Source organism: Rhea pennata, chromosome 5 (genome assembly GCF_028389875.1).
Source record: "Rhea pennata isolate bPtePen1 chromosome 5, bPtePen1.pri, whole genome shotgun sequence".
Taxonomy (NCBI): Eukaryota; Metazoa; Chordata; class Aves; order Rheiformes; family Rheidae; genus Rhea; species Rhea pennata.
Genome location: NC_084667.1, coordinates 60,764,180 through 60,782,848, shown reverse-complemented (window position 1 = coordinate 60,782,848; position 18,669 = coordinate 60,764,180). Strand labels below are relative to the sequence as shown.

At 42.2% G+C, this 18,669-nt stretch overlaps 1 protein-coding gene across 2 annotated transcripts in view; it reads right to left on the bottom strand.

Moving 5' to 3' along the window:
- CEP170B (centrosomal protein 170B) overlaps window positions 1-18,669 on the bottom strand; it is a 57,545-nt gene that overhangs the window by 22,863 nt on the left and 16,013 nt on the right. The window contains exons 5-9 of one of the 2 annotated variants that reach the window (XM_062577110.1): window positions 15,849-15,907; window positions 14,292-14,427; window positions 6,283-6,384; window positions 4,832-5,308; window positions 1,106-1,869 (exon numbers count right to left, since the gene is read on the bottom strand). In XM_062577110.1, coding sequence (XP_062433094.1) covers window positions 1,106-1,869; window positions 4,832-5,308; window positions 6,283-6,384; window positions 14,292-14,427; window positions 15,849-15,907 — 1,538 coding nt within the window. Of the gene's footprint in view, window positions 1-1,105; window positions 1,870-4,831; window positions 5,309-6,282; window positions 6,385-14,291; window positions 14,428-15,848; window positions 15,908-18,669 lie in introns of those variants that run through there. The other variant, XM_062577109.1, reaches the window with a different exon arrangement.

Sequence of the window (18,669 nt, the reverse complement as noted above, 5' to 3'; positions counted from 1 at the left end):
GGTCAGGCAGAGAAAGACGCTCCAGAGTTCTCCACTCTCACTTCCACTAAGTGCTGTGTATGTGTGGCAGGGGGAGAGCAGAGTCACTGCAAAATCCCAGTAAAGCTGAAATTAGTATTATTTTACTTCTTAGACAAAGAAGCTGAGATAAAGTTATTAGTTATTTCCCAAGTGGGAGGTCTACATCTCAGCAAGTTTACAGCAGAATCAAGAGCTTAACTTGGTCTGCTTGCCTGCCAAGACTACCTCCCCTCCTCAGAAATAATTGTGGTTTTGTGCTATCTTCTCATATTCTCTCATCAGAGCAATTAAACTGTCTAAATTAAACAAAAATCAAAGCAATTAAACAAAAAATATCTATCTAATGTCAGAATTAGGGCCTTGCTTTGGCTTAAGCACAAAGATCACCCTGCCCTGCAAGCTTCCAATCATACTTCAATAAGATGCAAAGAGCAAGTGTAATAAATAAATAAATGAAAGAAGCCAGATCTGTGCACACAGACCACCATATACACAGCTATGAAGCCAGATTAAATTAAGGCTTCCTTTTAAAGCTCACCATCCTCCTTCCTATAGTCCACTAAGTCTTCATAGCAACTTGCCAGTTCTGTTTTCATCCTTCACTATATTCAATATTATTATGAAAAAGAAGTATAACATAACAGACGAAAATGCAGGAGGTGACCCAATGCAAAGGCAGAGGCTTGTGAGCAGAGCTGCTCCCATTCACAGCTCTTGGTAGGATCAGCCCAATCTTTATCCTGAGCCCACTGTTGCCTTTACGTTTAACATAGAGCAAGCCCATTCTTGAATTTTTGCATCCAAATCTCATTTTGGTAGCAAAGTAGCTTTTTACTGTGGGATTATCTTGCCTTCTTGCACTTGGTGGGGGTTTTGTTTGCTTGCAGTTCTTTTGTTTGTTTGTCTGTTCATACCTTCAGACTTATCCTTAACACTCCTAAATATATAACCCCTTTGCACTCAACTCGAAAGAGAGCAGTGCTTTATGGCAACAGCTAGGGAAGTTGGGCCCCTCAGCACAAACTGCAGACGCCTAAGCCTTCAGTCTTCAACTTGCTGGCCAGTTCAGAAAAGTGGCATTTACCTGATCTATCATTTTTCGTGCTTCCTCCACTTCTTTATCCTGCGACTCTGTCTCGATGGTGTAGGTGCCCGTCTCACTCACACTGTCGTCTTCATCATTTCTCCTGCCCTGGGCCGACTTTAACTCGGGAGGTGGAACAGTGGCAGATTCTTGCTCTGATGATATAACCACACGTGGAGCTACCGGCATGGGCAGAGGCACTGGTTTCTCAGCACTCGGCTTCCCAGACTGAGCAGTCTCCCGCAAATACTCAGCCATAAAATCCTGAGCCATTTTAGACTTCCTCCCAACACTCCCGTATGTTTTGACTGATGATCTGGAAGCAGAGGAGGAGGAAGAGTTGATCCTATCCTCTGTCTTCTCTCTCTTGAAAGAACTAGTTCTTTGGGTCCCAGAGGGCGTGTTACTTGGTTTGCTTGTCTGAGCCCCAAGGTGGGATGACGGCGCTGCATTTCCCAGTTTGTCGGCTGGCAAAGTGCTCTTGCGCTTTTCAACCTTAGTCTTCGGTCCTGGATCGGTGTCACTCTGGGAGGAGTGAGCACTGTGCGTAAAGGACTGTGACCGCTTCTTCCGTGGCGTGTCCTCAAAGAACTCGATGACAAACGCCTGTTTGTTGTGCAGCATCTCATGGGGATCGCGCCTCATCTGGCGCTGCAGCCTGGTTTGCTCTGCCGCACGTTCACTGCCAGTCGTTGTCTCCTTCTCTGCTTTGGGTGCCACAGGGTCTTCAGAGTCGCTCTGTGTTCCGTCCTCATGCCTGTTGCCTAAAAACAAGTTGCATGGATTTGATTTTTATGTTCTCAGTTGCTTTGGCCCTTTCATTACCTTGCAGCCAAAATTTATCTTTCAGTTAAAAGAAAAGAATTTCTATAAACAATGTCAAAAATATCTACTGTTGTATGAGGACTGTGTTCCATCAGGTGAAAAGATAGAAGGTATGCCATGACCTCACTTTTAACAACTGATTAGTTGCAACTTATCAAAAACAACTTAAGAAATCATTTTAACCTTATGGGTTTTGATTTTGTAACACTGATCCTTTAAGACACCTAATGTCGTTTGTTTCTTTTTTTGTCATTTAAATAAGAACAAGGACATTATTTTGCTATTCTGCTGAATTACCCTAGTCTAAGAACACCTCATTATGTTCTTTTCATTTCAGAGCAGAAATTTCTCTGCAGAACTGGGAAATAAACCCCATGCATTGCATCCCATGGAACCAAATCCCCAAGATGAAAAAGCCACATGATCACTGTGTTCTCACTGTATGCACCTCCGGACACCCACTTTATCCCCCTCTACAAGGGGGAATAAAACAGCAGCTAATAAAAAAGCGAACTTGCAGGACTCTACTTTTTCTGAAGATTTAAGAGTTACACTATGACACCCCATGAGTCACAACATCCTATCACCACCGAGCAAAGGTTAAATAATTACTCATAGTTAACTAAAAACACAATTTTCACTTATGTTAGAGACAACCATCTTCATAACCTTTGCTTTGTATCAGTGATGCTCTGTCCCTTAAGACCTTAGTTCAGGACTCTCAGAGAGCAAGATAAAATAAAACAAAAAAACAAACCTTTTTTTGGAGAAGGAAACAGGTGTGAAGGCACACAACACGACTCAGCCAACGACTGGGAACCTGTCATTGGGAGAACGGGGAAAGAGGTCTCTGCGCTCTAGACTGTAACATGCAGCAAGATATACTGGCTAAAATACCACGTTTGAAAGGAGAACTGCTCGAACCTACTTTGCAAGTTTTCCAGACACAGGAGCGAAGACCATTTATTACCTAGAGTTAGCTGTGGAAGATTAGAATTTAATACAAGAACCATTCAAACACAGGAGTCAGGCCTCTGAAAAAGTTTCCTAACACCCTCCTGAAGAAAGCCAGTAGACTTTGCACTGTGCCTAAAAGCTGATGAGCCTGGTTCTTGTAAGGGGAAGTTCTTAGATTAAAGGGTCATAGCTGAGAGCTCTGCTGAATGTAAAATGGTGAGGATGTAAGAAAAGGACTTGCTGTGCCTACAAATGCCCCAGCAGACCACCATGTACTTCTCAAAGAGCTAGGGTACAACTCTCTAGATTTTATATCAGGCTTTACGTTTGTAATGTTGTTCCTGAAAGCAAACAAGTGTTTCTAAAGAACCACCACAGTGGGTTTCTTGGTGTTCCTGACGACTCATAGTTGGTAGGCAGCCAACTGTAGCCTCCAAAACATCTTCAAAATTCACCCCACAGGAAGAACATGTTACACAGCTATCCAGATTGTCTCAGATAAATGACATGCTGTCCTCTGCCAAAGAAGAGGTGGATAAACTCCTTGGGCCACCAACATTGTAATTCTTAATCAAGTGCCTAAACAGCTGATTTTCTGATATGCAAATTATGTATCAAAATATCCCAATTTCTTTCTATGCTTTACGGACAGCAGAGGCAAATGCAGTCTAGTGCTTTCTCTGTGCATCACACAAGAAAATGCCAAGATGAGCAGCAACAGCCAAACTCTCCAGTAGTTCTGCTCTTTCCGTTTAGGAGAAAGCTAAATTGCGTTTGTATCCTCTACAGACAAGGCTCTCCAGCAAGTCAACAAAATCTAAAAATCTCAATGATAAAAATTAAAAACAAAACCTACCATCTACTGAAAAGAAGACCTTAAATAATCAGGCAGGGCAGCTCAGTGATGACAAAAGAGTTCAATTTCTATGTCATGCCAAACCCCAGGGCTGGGTATGTTAGACCTTCTCGACCATAGAGGCTTCTCAGAAACTGTACACAAAACAGCAAGTTGGAAGCATAATAGGTAAAACTCTTCATATTAAAAAGGAGGATTTCTCCAACAAGGACTGAGCAAGTACTCTTTTGCCTTCAAATATAGAGGCAGTGAGAATTCAGGAAGTAGTGGTCTTTTTTCTAGTTGTTCAGTGCATGCTTCACAAAAGGCTTCCAAGATTTTGCAAAATGTTTTCAAAAGAACAAATAAGGATCACTGCTCCCATTAGCTGCTCTAAGCACTGAGCTCCAAACTACACTTCACACCACCTTTAAAATTCCTGAAAGAATTCCTCACAGTAACACACTAACAGAAAATAGATCCAGGAAACCTGGAGCTGTTGAACAGAGCAGCATTTCAGAGAAGTTTTAGTTTCAGAGAAGAAACCTTCTTCCACAAGCACAACCATTTCATCCACTGGTGACCATGTACATTCCCACTCTGTCACCAGTCTCCATGTCAGAACCTGTGGTTTTCAACCCAGAAGGTTCAGTACTTAGCCACAATTAGTGTCTTCTACACTACATCTAGAAAGTAAAGTTATTCTTTCAGCTAGCAGAAGCCAAGAGAAGAAAATCCACTGGTATACCTGTGTTTACCAGTCTGCTTGACTACATGAAGGTCATTTCAAACATTTAAAAATCAAAAAAAAATTTTAATCACTATTAATGCCAAGCTGGCATTACAGATATGGAAGAATCAGATTAGACAGTCCCCAGGCCAACATCACACATGGCTTCAGGGTTGGGCAAAAAGCCTGCTAACCAGATTTGAAACCATTAACAGTCTTTATTTGGAAAAAAAAACAAAAACAAAAAAACCACTTCATTTTGCAAATTTAGAGCAAAGATAAATGAATGCAATTTTCCCTGATAGGCTTTCTACCTTTATTATGCTGCTGTAGCACAATCAACGGAGAACACTGTCCACAGGACAGGACATTCACTCACCTTTAAGTGTCCTCACATGAACTGGCAGGTCACTCTTCGTACTGTACACATCTTCTCCTGGAGATTGTCGTCTCATCAAGCTGGGGTCATTCTGGACAAGCCAATCAGCCACTTTGCTCTCTGCTGACATCACTTCTGTATGAGCAGGTTCCTTACTAAATGGTCTTCTCTGTCTGAGCGAAAATTTGGTTACATGATCTTTTATTTTTATTTTACCAGGGGTACCATCGTCAAACTCAATGGTGAAAGAGGCATGACTTTGCACAACTGGGGGCACTACAGCATCAACATCCTTTGTTGGTATTTCATGGACCTGTGTTTCCGGAGATTTTGATGGCTGCTGAAATTCTTTAGTTGGGATCTCAAAGTAACTTGGCTCTCTCCGGAATGCAAACACAGACTGTTCTTGAGAATCTCTATACGCAGAAATGTTACCATTCAGTTCCTCTTCATGTTGAGTTATTTCTTTTGATCTTTCTACAAAAATAATTGGGGGGGGGGGGGGGAGAGAAAAGTAGAAAAATATTAAATTCACAAACAAACATTAGTTGAAGTTGCTAAAATGAATGGTGGCATTTTAAGATTTCTGTCTGCCAGAGCTGATGTGGACAGGAGATACCCTGTTTCAGTTCACTGAATTCACTTCCACAGCTGTTCAACCTTTTACAGTGTCATTTCAAACGAAAATCTTGAGTGTGCAAAGCTAATTATGGGCATGTATTTGCTGCACCCTCGCTTAATCCGGTAATATCACCAAGGATACAAATACATCCTTTCAGTAGTACCCAAAACCCTTGGCCAGGTGGGTCATTTAATTTACTTCAGTTTCTTGGAAAGGCTGCATCTCATAAAACCCCTCCCTATCAGATACACTGCACAAATACTGCACACACACAGAAATTAAACACTGCTTTCTGCAGTGCAATATGTGCTTGACAGAAGCATCAGGTTTACTGCACAGATTAAAACAAATACATCTTTCAAGCATACAGGTTCACAATAGGAATAGAAAGCGTTCCAAGGATGAGGAGGTGGGAAATAGATAGCTTCCAGATCAATCAAGTCTAGTCAATGCATCTGTTCTTAATTTGCCTCTTAGACAAGAAACTCCTGGGAGACAGGCATGCACTGTATGGATTATTCACATGGGTTACATATGACCACAGATGCAGCAGTGCTCTATAAATAGGCCTCCAACAAGTTTAGCAAGGTCATTTCCATACATACTGAAATAGTCCACAACTGCTGTTTTTAACTTTCACATATTTTAGGGAAAACATTTTATTTCCCCTTATTTTTGTTTCACTGGCAGCAATCTATGTATAGCAATGCACAAATACAACACGTGTAAAAAAGCAGTAACCAAGACCTTGAAGCAACATGTCTTTGTGATGCAAAGACCAAAAGCATGCAGCGATTCTGTCCCTTCTCCAAGAGATGATCTGCATTACCTGAGTAGTGTTCCTCTTGTCTTCTGTCCTCCTTGTTATTTGCATCGTCCTCCCCCCACCAGGAGGGCTGGCCATAAAGAGGGGTGCGGTAAGTATTGGTCTCTAGGAAGAAGATAAGCAAATATTCTGACACAGAAAATAGGTATTTCCCAGGTTCACAGAAGTTAAGGATGTCCCAAACAGGGAAAAACAGCTGAAATGACTTATCTGTTATACTGCAATTTTAATATTCCCAGATGGTATGTAACAATAATTATGTTCTGACTTTTTATTAAAAAAAAAAAAAAAAAAAGAACAACATATTCTGCTAACAAGATGCTGATTCCGGCTCCATTCACTCTCTCTCATACTTGTGTTTCCCAAGTACTGGCTTCTCTCTCTTTCTAGTCTAATTATCCACAGAAAGTGGAAGAGTGCTGCCCTTTCTGGCCCTACTAAGTATTGAGGTGCTGTGAGATCAGGGATTTTCTCCAACTTTTCACCACTCCCCTCCAAATGATACATGTTCCAAAACAGGAAATTCTTGAAGTGCTAAAAATTTGGGGGAAATGGTAAAACTATCTCCTTATACATACAAGAGGTAGTAAACTCCTGCTCTCAAAAGATCCCGGTCAAAGGAAGTGGATTCTGGGGTCACTGCAGGACAGTGTTTTTTCTCATGGTGAAGCTTTCTTTGGGAGCATTAGATTTTCAAAGTTTTTCTCTGCTCAGAGAGCACTCGGAGAAAAATCAGGGCTTCATCACAACAACAGGTACCCAAGGGAAATGATCCACTGCTTCTCATTCAACCATTTATCTCCCATGAAACAAGATGCTATTTTGGGAACACCTTGGACTGCTGCTGTTTATATAACAAGAGAATATACCTCAAGTTACCTATGGTAATAGTTGCTATTTGTTTTGTTTTTATAATAGTTTAAGAGAAGCAAATAAAATAGCTTTTGTCCTTTCACGTTAAGGTGGCAGCAACACAAGCAGAGATCAGGGGCTCAGGCTAACACAAGGAGACGTTTCAGTATCCTTAGCGGCTTCTGCCTCCACCCGTAACAGCCATCAGCACCCACTTTCCTGGACGTACCGTTAGTCCTAGCTCCAGCGAAGGCAGCACAGGCGAGTTTCTACCGCCAGCTGCTGCTCAGTCTGTGGTTTTAAACCACACACTGCTCCGTTTAAAGGAGCCCTCAAATAGCCCTGCAATTTTTCATTCCTTAGTTTAGTAAGGGCATGACAGAGAGCAGTTGTTAGCATGACAAGGGGAATGAGGAGAGGAAGGGGAATTAAGTAAGTCAAAGACAAAAGAAGCTCAAGTTTACGTTGCTGTTTCTAGTGCTACACAAATCCTATGACCACTATTTCATGGTCTTTTTTTTTTCTCCTAGAATACTTCCAGAAATATATATGCTCATACATTCACATTCCACAGGCAAAAATTTTGCTTTTGAGATTCAACCCACTGGCCCTTTTCAAGAAATCTTCATGTTTCAAAATTAAACGTGCTGCCTCCCTTCACACCGATGATCAAAAGAGGCTGAAAACACTACTCCTTTCTGCCTAGAGTGCACAGAAGATAAACTATATTGCCATCATGTAGGCAGCTTTTGAAAGTTCAAAGGAGGAAGCATTTTTCACCATGAATAAACTGGAATTGCCAAGCAATATGTTTCAAAACTGCCGAGGGGTAAACCACTTTAGGGAGGAAAAAAGAAAAGACTACTTAAAAGCTTGTCATTGAACAGAGGAACCCAAACATATTTTCTGCTAGACTGAGATCTACTATCATTCAGCCTAGCAGAAACCCATCACCCTCTCGTCATGCCACAACTCCTCTGATAGACCATCCACCTCAACCATGTGGGTTTCACTCTACCTATGTCCCAAGGAACACCTTTTGGTTACAAACTCCAATAGATCATCACCTTCTGAAGGTGCAATATTAATCTTGGGGCTCATTGCCAAATGATAGTCAGGGCCAGGAGAAGGAGACCAGAACTCCAGGGTTATGGACAAATCTATTAACAACAGCCAAATGTGTCTAAGGTAATTCATGCCTAAAGGTCCAAACACCAAAGTGAAGGACTCAAAATTCAAGAGATACATGGGATTTTGGAGGCTTGTCTTAGATTAATAACCCAACTCAGACAAGCTCATCAGTGATCAATTTTAGGTTGCTGGAGGAATATTACACTGAAAATACTACACTGCAAACGGAATACAAAGAGACAAAGTGAGCTAAGACAGATCAGTGAGGGCCTCGGTCCTGCAGGATAGATGTCTTCCCAGCATCTTTTCCAGTCCTGAGAACTGTATTCCTTGCACAGGACACAGATGCTATTGCCTTCAGCCCCCGAGCTTTTCTGCTACAGCAATAAAGTGAGCTGAAGGAGCAAGCTAATCTCAGTCAAAATTTTTGGTTGAAGGGGAACTTTGGGATGACAATGAAAGCATGAAAGAAAAAAAGGATTTAAAAATTAGGATTAGCCAATTCCTCTGTCCTTCTCAAATTGCCCTCTCTAACCTGAAGAGGTCCTGTCAGACATTTGTGAATCCCCAAACTCCCTCTGAGAGGAATGCTAGCACAAGACCAAAAGCCCAGGACATATCAAGGAGCTGTTACAGTTAGCACATCAGGTCTGGCAGAGTGCACAGACCCAGCCAGGGGCTGCCAGGGTGGGAGGCCACTTTAGAGCAGCCGCAGGCCTGAACTCGTCATGCCATAGTAGAAGTCCCATCCTACCCACCAGGGCCAAGAAGCACAACACCAGCTTACACGGCTTCACGTGACTGTTGTCAGAGTCTGCATTCAGGGCACTACGCATGCATTATTTTTCATTCTCCTCCTCTCCCTGCCTCCACAATAAACTAGAGCTTAATTTTAAGAATACAAAAAGTACAGATGGGAAGCTGAGGAGCCAATGTCTTGCTCTTTAGGGACAGTTTCAGTATTTTAAGAGCAATTAATGTTTCCACTGAGAATTCAAATTAATTTGCATTTTGCATAAAAGCTTTATTAAGTGATACAGATGCCTTAATTCTCACCTATTGCTGAAAGTGGCCAGATCCTGAGCTACTGTAAATTTTCCAGTTTCAGAAAAGCTACCTGAATTTGCCATCCTGCCTATGACAGAAACTACTGACCCTTCTTATTTGCCAGCACAACTGACTCAGTGGCCTCTAAAAGATAACATTGTTTAAAAAAAGAAAATAAAAAGCTTAAGAATAGAGCTAAAACAGATGGGTGAGACAGAAGCAGACCAGGGAGCAGCTACATATGCAGTTGTGCCAGCAGATCCAAGGGGCTTTGCTCTCCACCAGCTGGGATGCATTTTGGGTAGCAACCTCAACCTGGACCAGCAGCATCCAGAGCAGCAGGTCTGCCTGTGTCCTGACACAAACACTGCTCTGAACCCACAGATTGTCTATTGTATTTCACAGTGTACACTAAGAGCTCCTGCAAACCCACAGAGACTCAGGGCTTGGCTAAGTCAGCGGTGAAAAAGAAACACCAAGGAAACTAACTACTCAGTCATTTTAATGATATTAGACTTCCTCCAACTGATGACAGCTTGTTACCACCTCTCTTGACTCCATGCCAGGCTGGCCAGATGGTGCCAATTCATTTAGATATATTTCTTGGCTCATCAATTCAGGCAAACAGCCTGAAAACCATCCTTTTAGAGAAAAGAATTGAGGTCAGTACAAGCATTCAGCCAGATAAACACTGAGCTATCAGTGACAGTGTAATACAGGAAAGACCACTGACATGCACACGTTCTGCACCTGGATTTCAGTCTTTGGGGCAGTCATTCAAGAAAAAAAATAATGATGGCTGTTTTAGCATAGAACAAGGGAGGTCCATTTATTTAACGAAGTCTGACAAGAACATGGCCTGTTAAATTAACACAAGGCTATTGATCATCTGAAGGAAAGACATCACAATGTGAGAAAATGGGATGTTTGAATACAAAGGAGGTATATTTACGGAGAAGTGAATCACATAGAGCAACACAAGGGTAGGACAAAAAAATACAGTCCAGGTAATGAAAGGTGAAGGAGAAAGTCCGTGTTAATGCAGCCTTCTACCAACAAGTAGTTCGAACAGCTTTCCTGATGAACACACAGCTCCCATTGCAGAGGTTTGATTTCCTTTGAAGAAGGGCTCTCCCAACAGCTGGGGACAGCACTGAGGGCTGCGCTTCACCCAAGTCCTCGCAGAGCTTCAAACACTCATAAGTGACAGACAGACAACAGTAGCACATTTCTTTGCTGACAAACGCAGCTTTGAAGCTTGCTGCAGCAAGTCATTAGCAAAAGCATGAGAAATCCAGCTTGCTTCAAGTCAAGCTGTTTTTAATTCATTATTAATAACACAAATGTCCATCTTCAGAAGATGCAGAATAGGCTTCTTATGGCAGAGGCCTTGGAGAGAAATAGACGATCTAGCTTTAACATTTTAAAACTAATTCCTGACGTCTCTGGTTTCCTTCCTGCTCTAACAAGCTCTAACAAACAGAGAACTCTAACCTAGCAGGAATAAACATAAAGCAATTCTTTGGCTCTCCACTGCAGTGTTTATTTCATGCATGTTGGAAACCTAAACCTTGGTCTTTAAAATAAATAAATAAATAAAAAGCCCTGCTGTCCTGCTGTGAACACACACAAATCCTGGAGGCTTCCAAATCCAACTGATAATCACAAATTTATTTGTATCAATTAAATGGCCAAGCTGTTAGCATGCTGCACGAACCACCAGACTAGCTCAGATTAGAAGCAGATACATCACTACCGCTATCTTAAATTAAAGGCCAGAGAAGAGCTATGTGTCTAAGTAACTATTACCATGATCTCATGGGGGAAGCAGCTGAAGACCATGGAAACCACTCCACAACTAGGCACAAGTCCCACTGCCTCCGTCCAAACTGCCTGCTGACCTCAGCACTGGACACCAACAAGACTTTCCAGTCATCTGTTCTGTTTAGAGTACTCCGTAGTTATACCAACATTAACCACTGCACAAGCCTGTTTCACACACCATGGAGAAACTCAAGTTGTGCCCTTGTGTTCGATGCCTCCTCATTTCAGGCTCATTCCAGCCTCCACCCCTGGAAACTCAGGTCTGCAGTCATCAGGTTTAGTGTTATCTAGTGCCATTAGCCTATGAGGGCTGGGGGGGGGGGGCTGGGGGGGGGGAAAGAGTGTATGTTTTGGCCAGGCTGAGGATTAACTATGTGCTGAGATCAGAAGACCATAAAGTAGCTTATGTCATTCAGTACTTCAATCCAGGTAGCAACAGATGGGGAATGCAACAGTCTTAAAACCTGCTCAGTACAAGGCTGTACCTGGCCTCCTGAAGCCTTTAAAGCACTTAAGGCTTTAAATATGAGAGCTGGTGGCTATTTTTGGCATTAACTAGCCAAATTGTGGGCATTTTTCCTCATTCATATCAACATCTAACCCACAGATCTTACTAAATTCCTCTCCTGGAAAAACATTTCACAAAAGGCTGGTGATTTTTTGCTTACAAGCAGCGTACACCAAAAAGCTGCAAGTTCAGCAGCATAAGGAATAAACAGTTTAGCTGTTTCCAACTCACTCTATTGGATGTCTTTTTCCTCACCCCTCACCTCCTCCCATTTCTCACCAGGTCTAGTTGTTCACATTGCTTTATTAAACCTCTTCCCTCCAAGCCTGCATCCCCCATGTCTCTTTTCCACTAGGGCTCTGGAAAGGGATCCTTCTAAAGGCCTCTGTCATCCCAGCCCTTGCTTTAGTTAGTCAGTGCAAATTCCCAAATACCCACAGACTTAGCAAGACAGCTCTCGCACCAAAGCCTCTTTTTCTACTCCCACTGAGCAAGCCCACTCCCTATAAGACACTACATTCCTCTTTCCACTAATCATTTTAAACTACTACCACTTATCCAAGCAACAGAGAAAAACTGTGCATGCCTGTAGCTGAATACAAGGTGAATTAGTCACGTGGCAGATGAAATATAAACTCACTGATCATTCTGCTCACATGACAGAATGCTATCCAAAGAGGTTCAGACTCCTTCCCTTGCTTCCACAGGCTCCAGTTCAGCACATCAAAATACCTCCAAAATATCCTCAATTCCTCCATCTTTCAGTGGGGCTAGCAGCACATCTGAGGAGGCTTTCCACATCTGGTTCTCAGTCCCACTGAAGACAACGTACTTCAGCACTGGCCCCTAGTAAGTATTCACGACTCTTTACCTCCAACTTCTGGTCTGTGCCCACTAACCATGATAAAAAAAAAAATGTACTGCAGATCTGTGAACTATGCATCAGAGAACAGAACTATGCATCCTTTTCTGTATCATCAAACAGGTCATGCCGCTGAAGAGCCACTTTTGATGTCCCAGATATCAACAACTTACGCTATTAGGCTAAAAGTAACTAGTGCACATTTTGGAAGATGTGAAGAATAAAAATGAGAATGCCCTTGCAACAGAAGTAAATTGGTTGAATCAGAGTCTTGCAGACGGGTTATCAACAAAACTTTTCAAGAACCCAGTACCTATTGCAGCACAGCTGGGGAGTTCTCCTCCCAAGTAAGTTCATCTCTTTTTACCCTCCGCAGTGTCACAGTTAATCATCACCAACTCCATCCCATTAACTTGTGAGGTAAAGTCACAAATGCCACATACACAGAGGAGGGTAAAACAAACATCTAAGGCATCACAAGGAAAGGTTTCTCTGGCACAGGGAAGGGGAGTCAGGTACACACAGATGTGTGTGCTTCCATGCACAGCTGGAGGCAAGAACAAGAACAGAGGCAAATGTACCAAAGAGAAATATTACACCGCTTTAGCACAGCACATCAGCTTAGAGGGATTTTCACAAAGACAATAAATGGGAGATTAAGGTCAGCCAGTCCACTCCCGCTAGAGATCAGAAGACCTTAACAGATTTACCCAAAGTTGCACACAAATCCAGAAAGCTGCTGCATCAGTCTCCAGCTCACCCTCTGCTCTGCAGCAGACCAGCTTCCTCTTTACTCACCCACCTCCTTCCTTGTGTTCCCCTCTCTCCTTCCTCTAGCAGGCCCACTTTGTGGGCAGGCAGTCTCTCTGCTAAACCTAAAACTTTTCAACCACTCTGCCATCACAGCACCAGAAGACTGCTTCTGACAGTCCTCAATCACCAGGATGCTTTAAAACCACATTTGTTCCTCTTCTGTATCATCAAGCTGCAGAAGACCACCAATGGGTATCTGAGCACAAGCAGAGGAGGTGTGCTAGAGGTAACTCATACAGGAGATAAAGTTCAAGTGAGTGACACAAGGCTGCCAGGGAGGTCATGGACCATCACAGTGGGGAACAGGGAAGAAGCAGAGGCACTCACAGGATTCGACAAGGAAGGGAAAAACACAGAGTTGAGCAGGTAGGAATAATAAAGGGTCTTTCAAGGAACATAGTAATGGGTGAAAAAATGGATAACGGAGAATTTTTCAAACAGAGATTTACAGCAGCGAGTAACAAACCAGAGGCAAATGTATCCCCGTTTGGTAATCAGTTTTAATCTCACATAATGATGTGTGAGGAAATACAGTAATTCAGGACCATACTTTTGTTTTCTTTTTGCTCAGCAAATCCCATGCTGCCTCCTTGCCTGCCTGCCAGTACCACGCCACAGCAGCCATGCACTTTCCACTCTGAGTCACCGCTGCTGTTCAAACACCATCTCTTGATTAGGAAATTAAAAATAGACCAGACAGGTGCCAAAGAACTAGCCAAACCTGCTATGCTCAGAAGTTCTCCAGCATACACACAATGACAAAGCTTACTGGAACCATCATGCCAGTAAATATTTTGGAGACTGAATCTCCAAAACCTGACAGTCTGAAGTACCAAAGTCAGAACTTCAGAAAGACACTTCTCTAACTACTCCTAGAAGTAAACTATGATACTGCACTACTGTTCTGACCTGGCACAGGGATTGAGCAGTATGCAGCTGTCCTGAAGCTTGATTAACTGGTTCCAGAGCAAGTACCTGTAATTGCTTTCCTCTCCTTCTCCAGCTTTGCTTGTGAGGACTCAGTGTAGACACCATGCTCCATGGACTGCTCCACCCTCTTCATTGCTGTGCCTTTGAAGTTCATCTGAAGTTGGCTGGTATACTTCTCATGCTGCAGAGATATAACCAACAGCTCACAGGGTGCCCCTGTCCTGTATATGCCTATATATACATCCCTATGAACCTCGTACTCCCACCCCACACACTGAAAGAGTCATACAAAAAAGCAAATGATGTGGCAATGTTCTGTAACAGGAAGAAAATACATCTGAGTAGAGGGTAGAGAATGGCAGAAATGCCAGCCGAAAGGCTTTCAAATACCTCATTTGGAAAATACTAAGTGACAGCTCTAGTCCGTGAGAATTGCAGAGCTAATTCACAATGCCAAACAGCCAATTAGAGAACCCTTTAAAGAGTAAACTGAGAACAATCAGAACTTTTGTTTTCCATTCCAGATTCAAATCCTGAAATCCCCTTTGTTCTTAAGGCAACTTTATAAATTCTTTCAGGGCACTCATCTGCATTATCTCAATTTCTCAGTAAAGGCAATTAAGACATATTTTAATTACTTCTCTACAAACTCTCTCCAGCTAGGAACACTATTCTGCCTTAAAAAAGGTTTCATATTATCTTTGAGTACAGTAAATAATTTCATTAAAAGTAGATTTATTACAAGTAAGTTAATGAAAGGGTGTACTTGTCAAGATTACCCCTCAGTAAATTCAATACATCTTTTATCCAATCCTATCTATTAAATTTCTGACCCTCTCAAAGTCCTAAAAGTGGAACCAGGGCAAAGAAGACAGTATGTGCTGGCCAACAAGTGATGTCTGGCACTGATAGCCTAATCCCTCAGCTGTACAAGGACAGCTTTCCTGCACGAAGGGTGTTCCTCTTCTGCCTTAAGATAACAGGATGCTGGAGTATTTTGTACCTGACCCTGAACTCTGTGTTTAAAACGTACCTCACTGATAAGAGTGAAAAGCAAAGAAAAAATAGGGAGATTGAAGACAAAAATGAGACTGGAAAATTAAGTAAACTTTAGCTGGCTGGAAGAAATGTGTTGGAGCCGGCCTAAGTTACCACATTCAGAGAAAGGCATCCATGCTTCACTTCTGGGAGAAGAATAAGTTTTGATATGCTCTTACGAAAACTTAACATGTTGACTGTGCTTTTATACACTACAGCTCTGGTAACCTTTGCTGGCAGCCATGAAATCATAAATAACTTCATCTAGACATTAGCACAGGAATACGAGATCATAGCAGAGATAACTGGGAAACATCTCTCTCTCAAAGGAGCTTTTGTTAAAGGAAAGTTTTGCTAAGTATCAATCTAAAGAGAGCCTAATATTGTGGATCTTTTTGCTGCTATCAAGAGCACTTAAATATTTCAAGCTACATGGTCATGACTGTAGCACTTAAAGAAAAAAAAAATGTAATGCTGTAAAACAGCACCTTTAAATTGTGCAGCATTCTGTAGACACTACCATTTCTACACAAAGAAAAACAACTTGCATCTGTACCCTCTTACCTTTAATGCTTCTTCTGGGACCTTGTGTTGAATTTGCTCCAGGACATACATGTTTGAATGTAAAGAATTTGTTAAGGAAAGAGCAAAGTAACGAGATGTACACTGAAATCTACCCCTCATTCACTAAAATAAAACCAGATCATAAAACTAGACAAGCTTAAAATAAACGAAGTACTAAAAATCATCTCCATTGCACACCATTTTGGTCCACGCCGAGCACATTTTGCGGCACAGTGCGCAATCACGTCTGCTGGCCAGACTCAGCACCGAATGAAGAGCAGGGCAGAGGAGACTCTCGGGAGGCTTTGGTATGAGATGTGGGAGAGACCTGAGCCATGACCCAACTCGCTCCCTGCTCCTCCCCACCCTGTTGTCAGCTCCTGGCAGACTGCTCCATTCTCACAGTATCCTGGCCAAGATCAGTCTCGCATGCTCAGGACAAGGGAACGGAAGAGTACAGCTCCCTGCACAGACTCTCAGGACTGCAATGCTCTTTTGCCCTGACAAGGCCTTTCAGTCACTGCAACTTCCTAGGTGAAAAGTAAATTAGCTGCTGTGACCTCTTAGAAAGAGGCATTCAGTATGTTTGAGCCTAGACAGCTGTGCAAAAATAAGGAAAGCATGTAGCAACATCATCATTAACAATCCAACCAGGACCACACAGAGCAAAGAGGGGAAAAAAGAAACATGGAAAATCTTAAACTAAAAATAAACCAAGCAACACTGGCATCGCAAGAAAACTTCACACAGTTTGCAAGTGAAACTGTAAATGGAAAAGAAGCATACTCAATAGAGCACAGCCGACTCTGAGACCACAGGAGATGCTGCCATCCACACAGAGCTGGACAAGGTGGGCACAGAAAGCACTTCCAGAAAGCATCGCACAAAGCAGCAAAGAAGGGGAAGAGATTATATCTTTATTCTCATAAAGATCCAAGCCTAAATTCTCATTCTCGTAAGTCTTCCTGTTGAGGGCAATAAATTCTCCAATTCATAAATGCAATCATTCATTTCACAAGAATGTCCATGTAAGGGCTGCAGGACTAGGCACTTTATTCAGCTGCCTAATGCTCAGAATTGTTTTCTATAAAAAGTTTAAACCTGTATCACAGCCATTAAAATCTACCCAAGCTCTAGCCACTGGCTTATGCCTTAGCTAAACTAGAGTTTACAGTAAATCTCTGTAAGTCTCCCTACCTATGAAGAGACTAGAAAGCACACAACCAGCTATATTAGAACATTTGCAAACCTGCAAAGTCAAGAAAAGCTAGAACTCAGGTTCCTATGCGACTTCAGCATGCTTCACTGCATGTATGCCCTGAGACAACATCTTTAATAACATGGCCCCAAATGACAAAACTTGTGCACATTTAAATGGTCACTACCCAATAAGGGGCTACTGAGCATTCTTCTACCATGTATGCCTGAATCTTCATCAGCTGTACACTATTCAAACCTAGTTTTGGAGTCAAACTTCTCTTTTTTCTGCTTCTTTTTCTTTAAAAAATGATTTAGCAGCTCCCTCTCTTTTTAAAACAAACAAACAAAAAAACCCCAATACCATTGTGAAGATAAGATCTGTTACCTATAAAACAGGAAGAAGAGAGACAGAGATACCAAGACCAAAAATGTAATTTTACATAAGGCCTGGAAAAGCCTCTTTTCCTGCAGTCTCCGAATTACACACAGATCAGTAGAAGCATCCCTGTTTTCAACAGTGAGCGCTCTAGCACTTAGTACACCAGCAACTCAGACCCGAGGCACCAGAATCCTGCAAGAGCATGAAGGTTCAGCAAATTCGCTCTCTTCACTCGTTCAGCTCTCTTACATTTCCAGCAAGCTTGGGAGTATTTCAAGGGTTACAGCATGGCCAAGCACACATGGATTATTATGGAGACAACAAAAGGCACAAGAATGTGGCCTTGAGGTCAAGGATACACAGGAGTTTTCCAAGCAATGACAGCTCTCCCCCTCTCCCCTCTCACAGGGAAACTTACTTCATGCCTCTATTCTCACAAACGTCTGGACTGTTTTAAGGGAAGTTTCCCACAAAAGAAAGGAAGAAATCTAGAGCAGACACTAGTTCTAAATTCACCCTAAATGGGTAATGTTTGGCAGTTAGAGGCAACTGAAACTGTTATTCTGAAAATGATGACACTGAGAAAAGGCAGCTCTACTTACCACTGTTGATACAACCGGCTCAGGAGGTATTTCAACATACATGCTTATAGCCACTCATATAGACACATCGGGATAAAAAGAAAAGGGATGAAGGTAAAGGTATTTTAGCAGACTCTAGCAATATTTGTACTTTTTTTTAACCAAAGCAGTAACAGTAGCTTGGCCTCCTCCCAATAGAGGTGAAATTTGCTACTGCTAACAAGAGATTTACATTTTGTGGCAGAAGCAATTTGCAAAGTTCGACTTTAATCAATAAAAAGCCCAAGGGTCTGACTGCTAGCCCCAGAGCAAAGTGTTTAATGATGAAGAACTGTGTGCTAAAATCATCTGCAAGTCAGCATTTGGGTGAAGTGATGAGAAAAATAAAGTCAGATGATTAAAAATACGAAGATGTTAGTGTTACAGAGGAGGACAACACACGTTGCCACTCAGGAATCTCAGTTTAAAAAAAAAAGAAAAAAAAAAAACTTCCTGAGAGAGGAAGAGACTGAAAGACACCAAAACAACACCTCCACAGTCACTATTGCCAGTGTAGGGCCTGATTCAAAGCCCAATAAAGTCAGTAGGTATCATGATTAATGTGCTCTGAACCAGGTCCATGGTGGAGAAACAAAAGCTGATGAGCCATCCAAAGATTCCA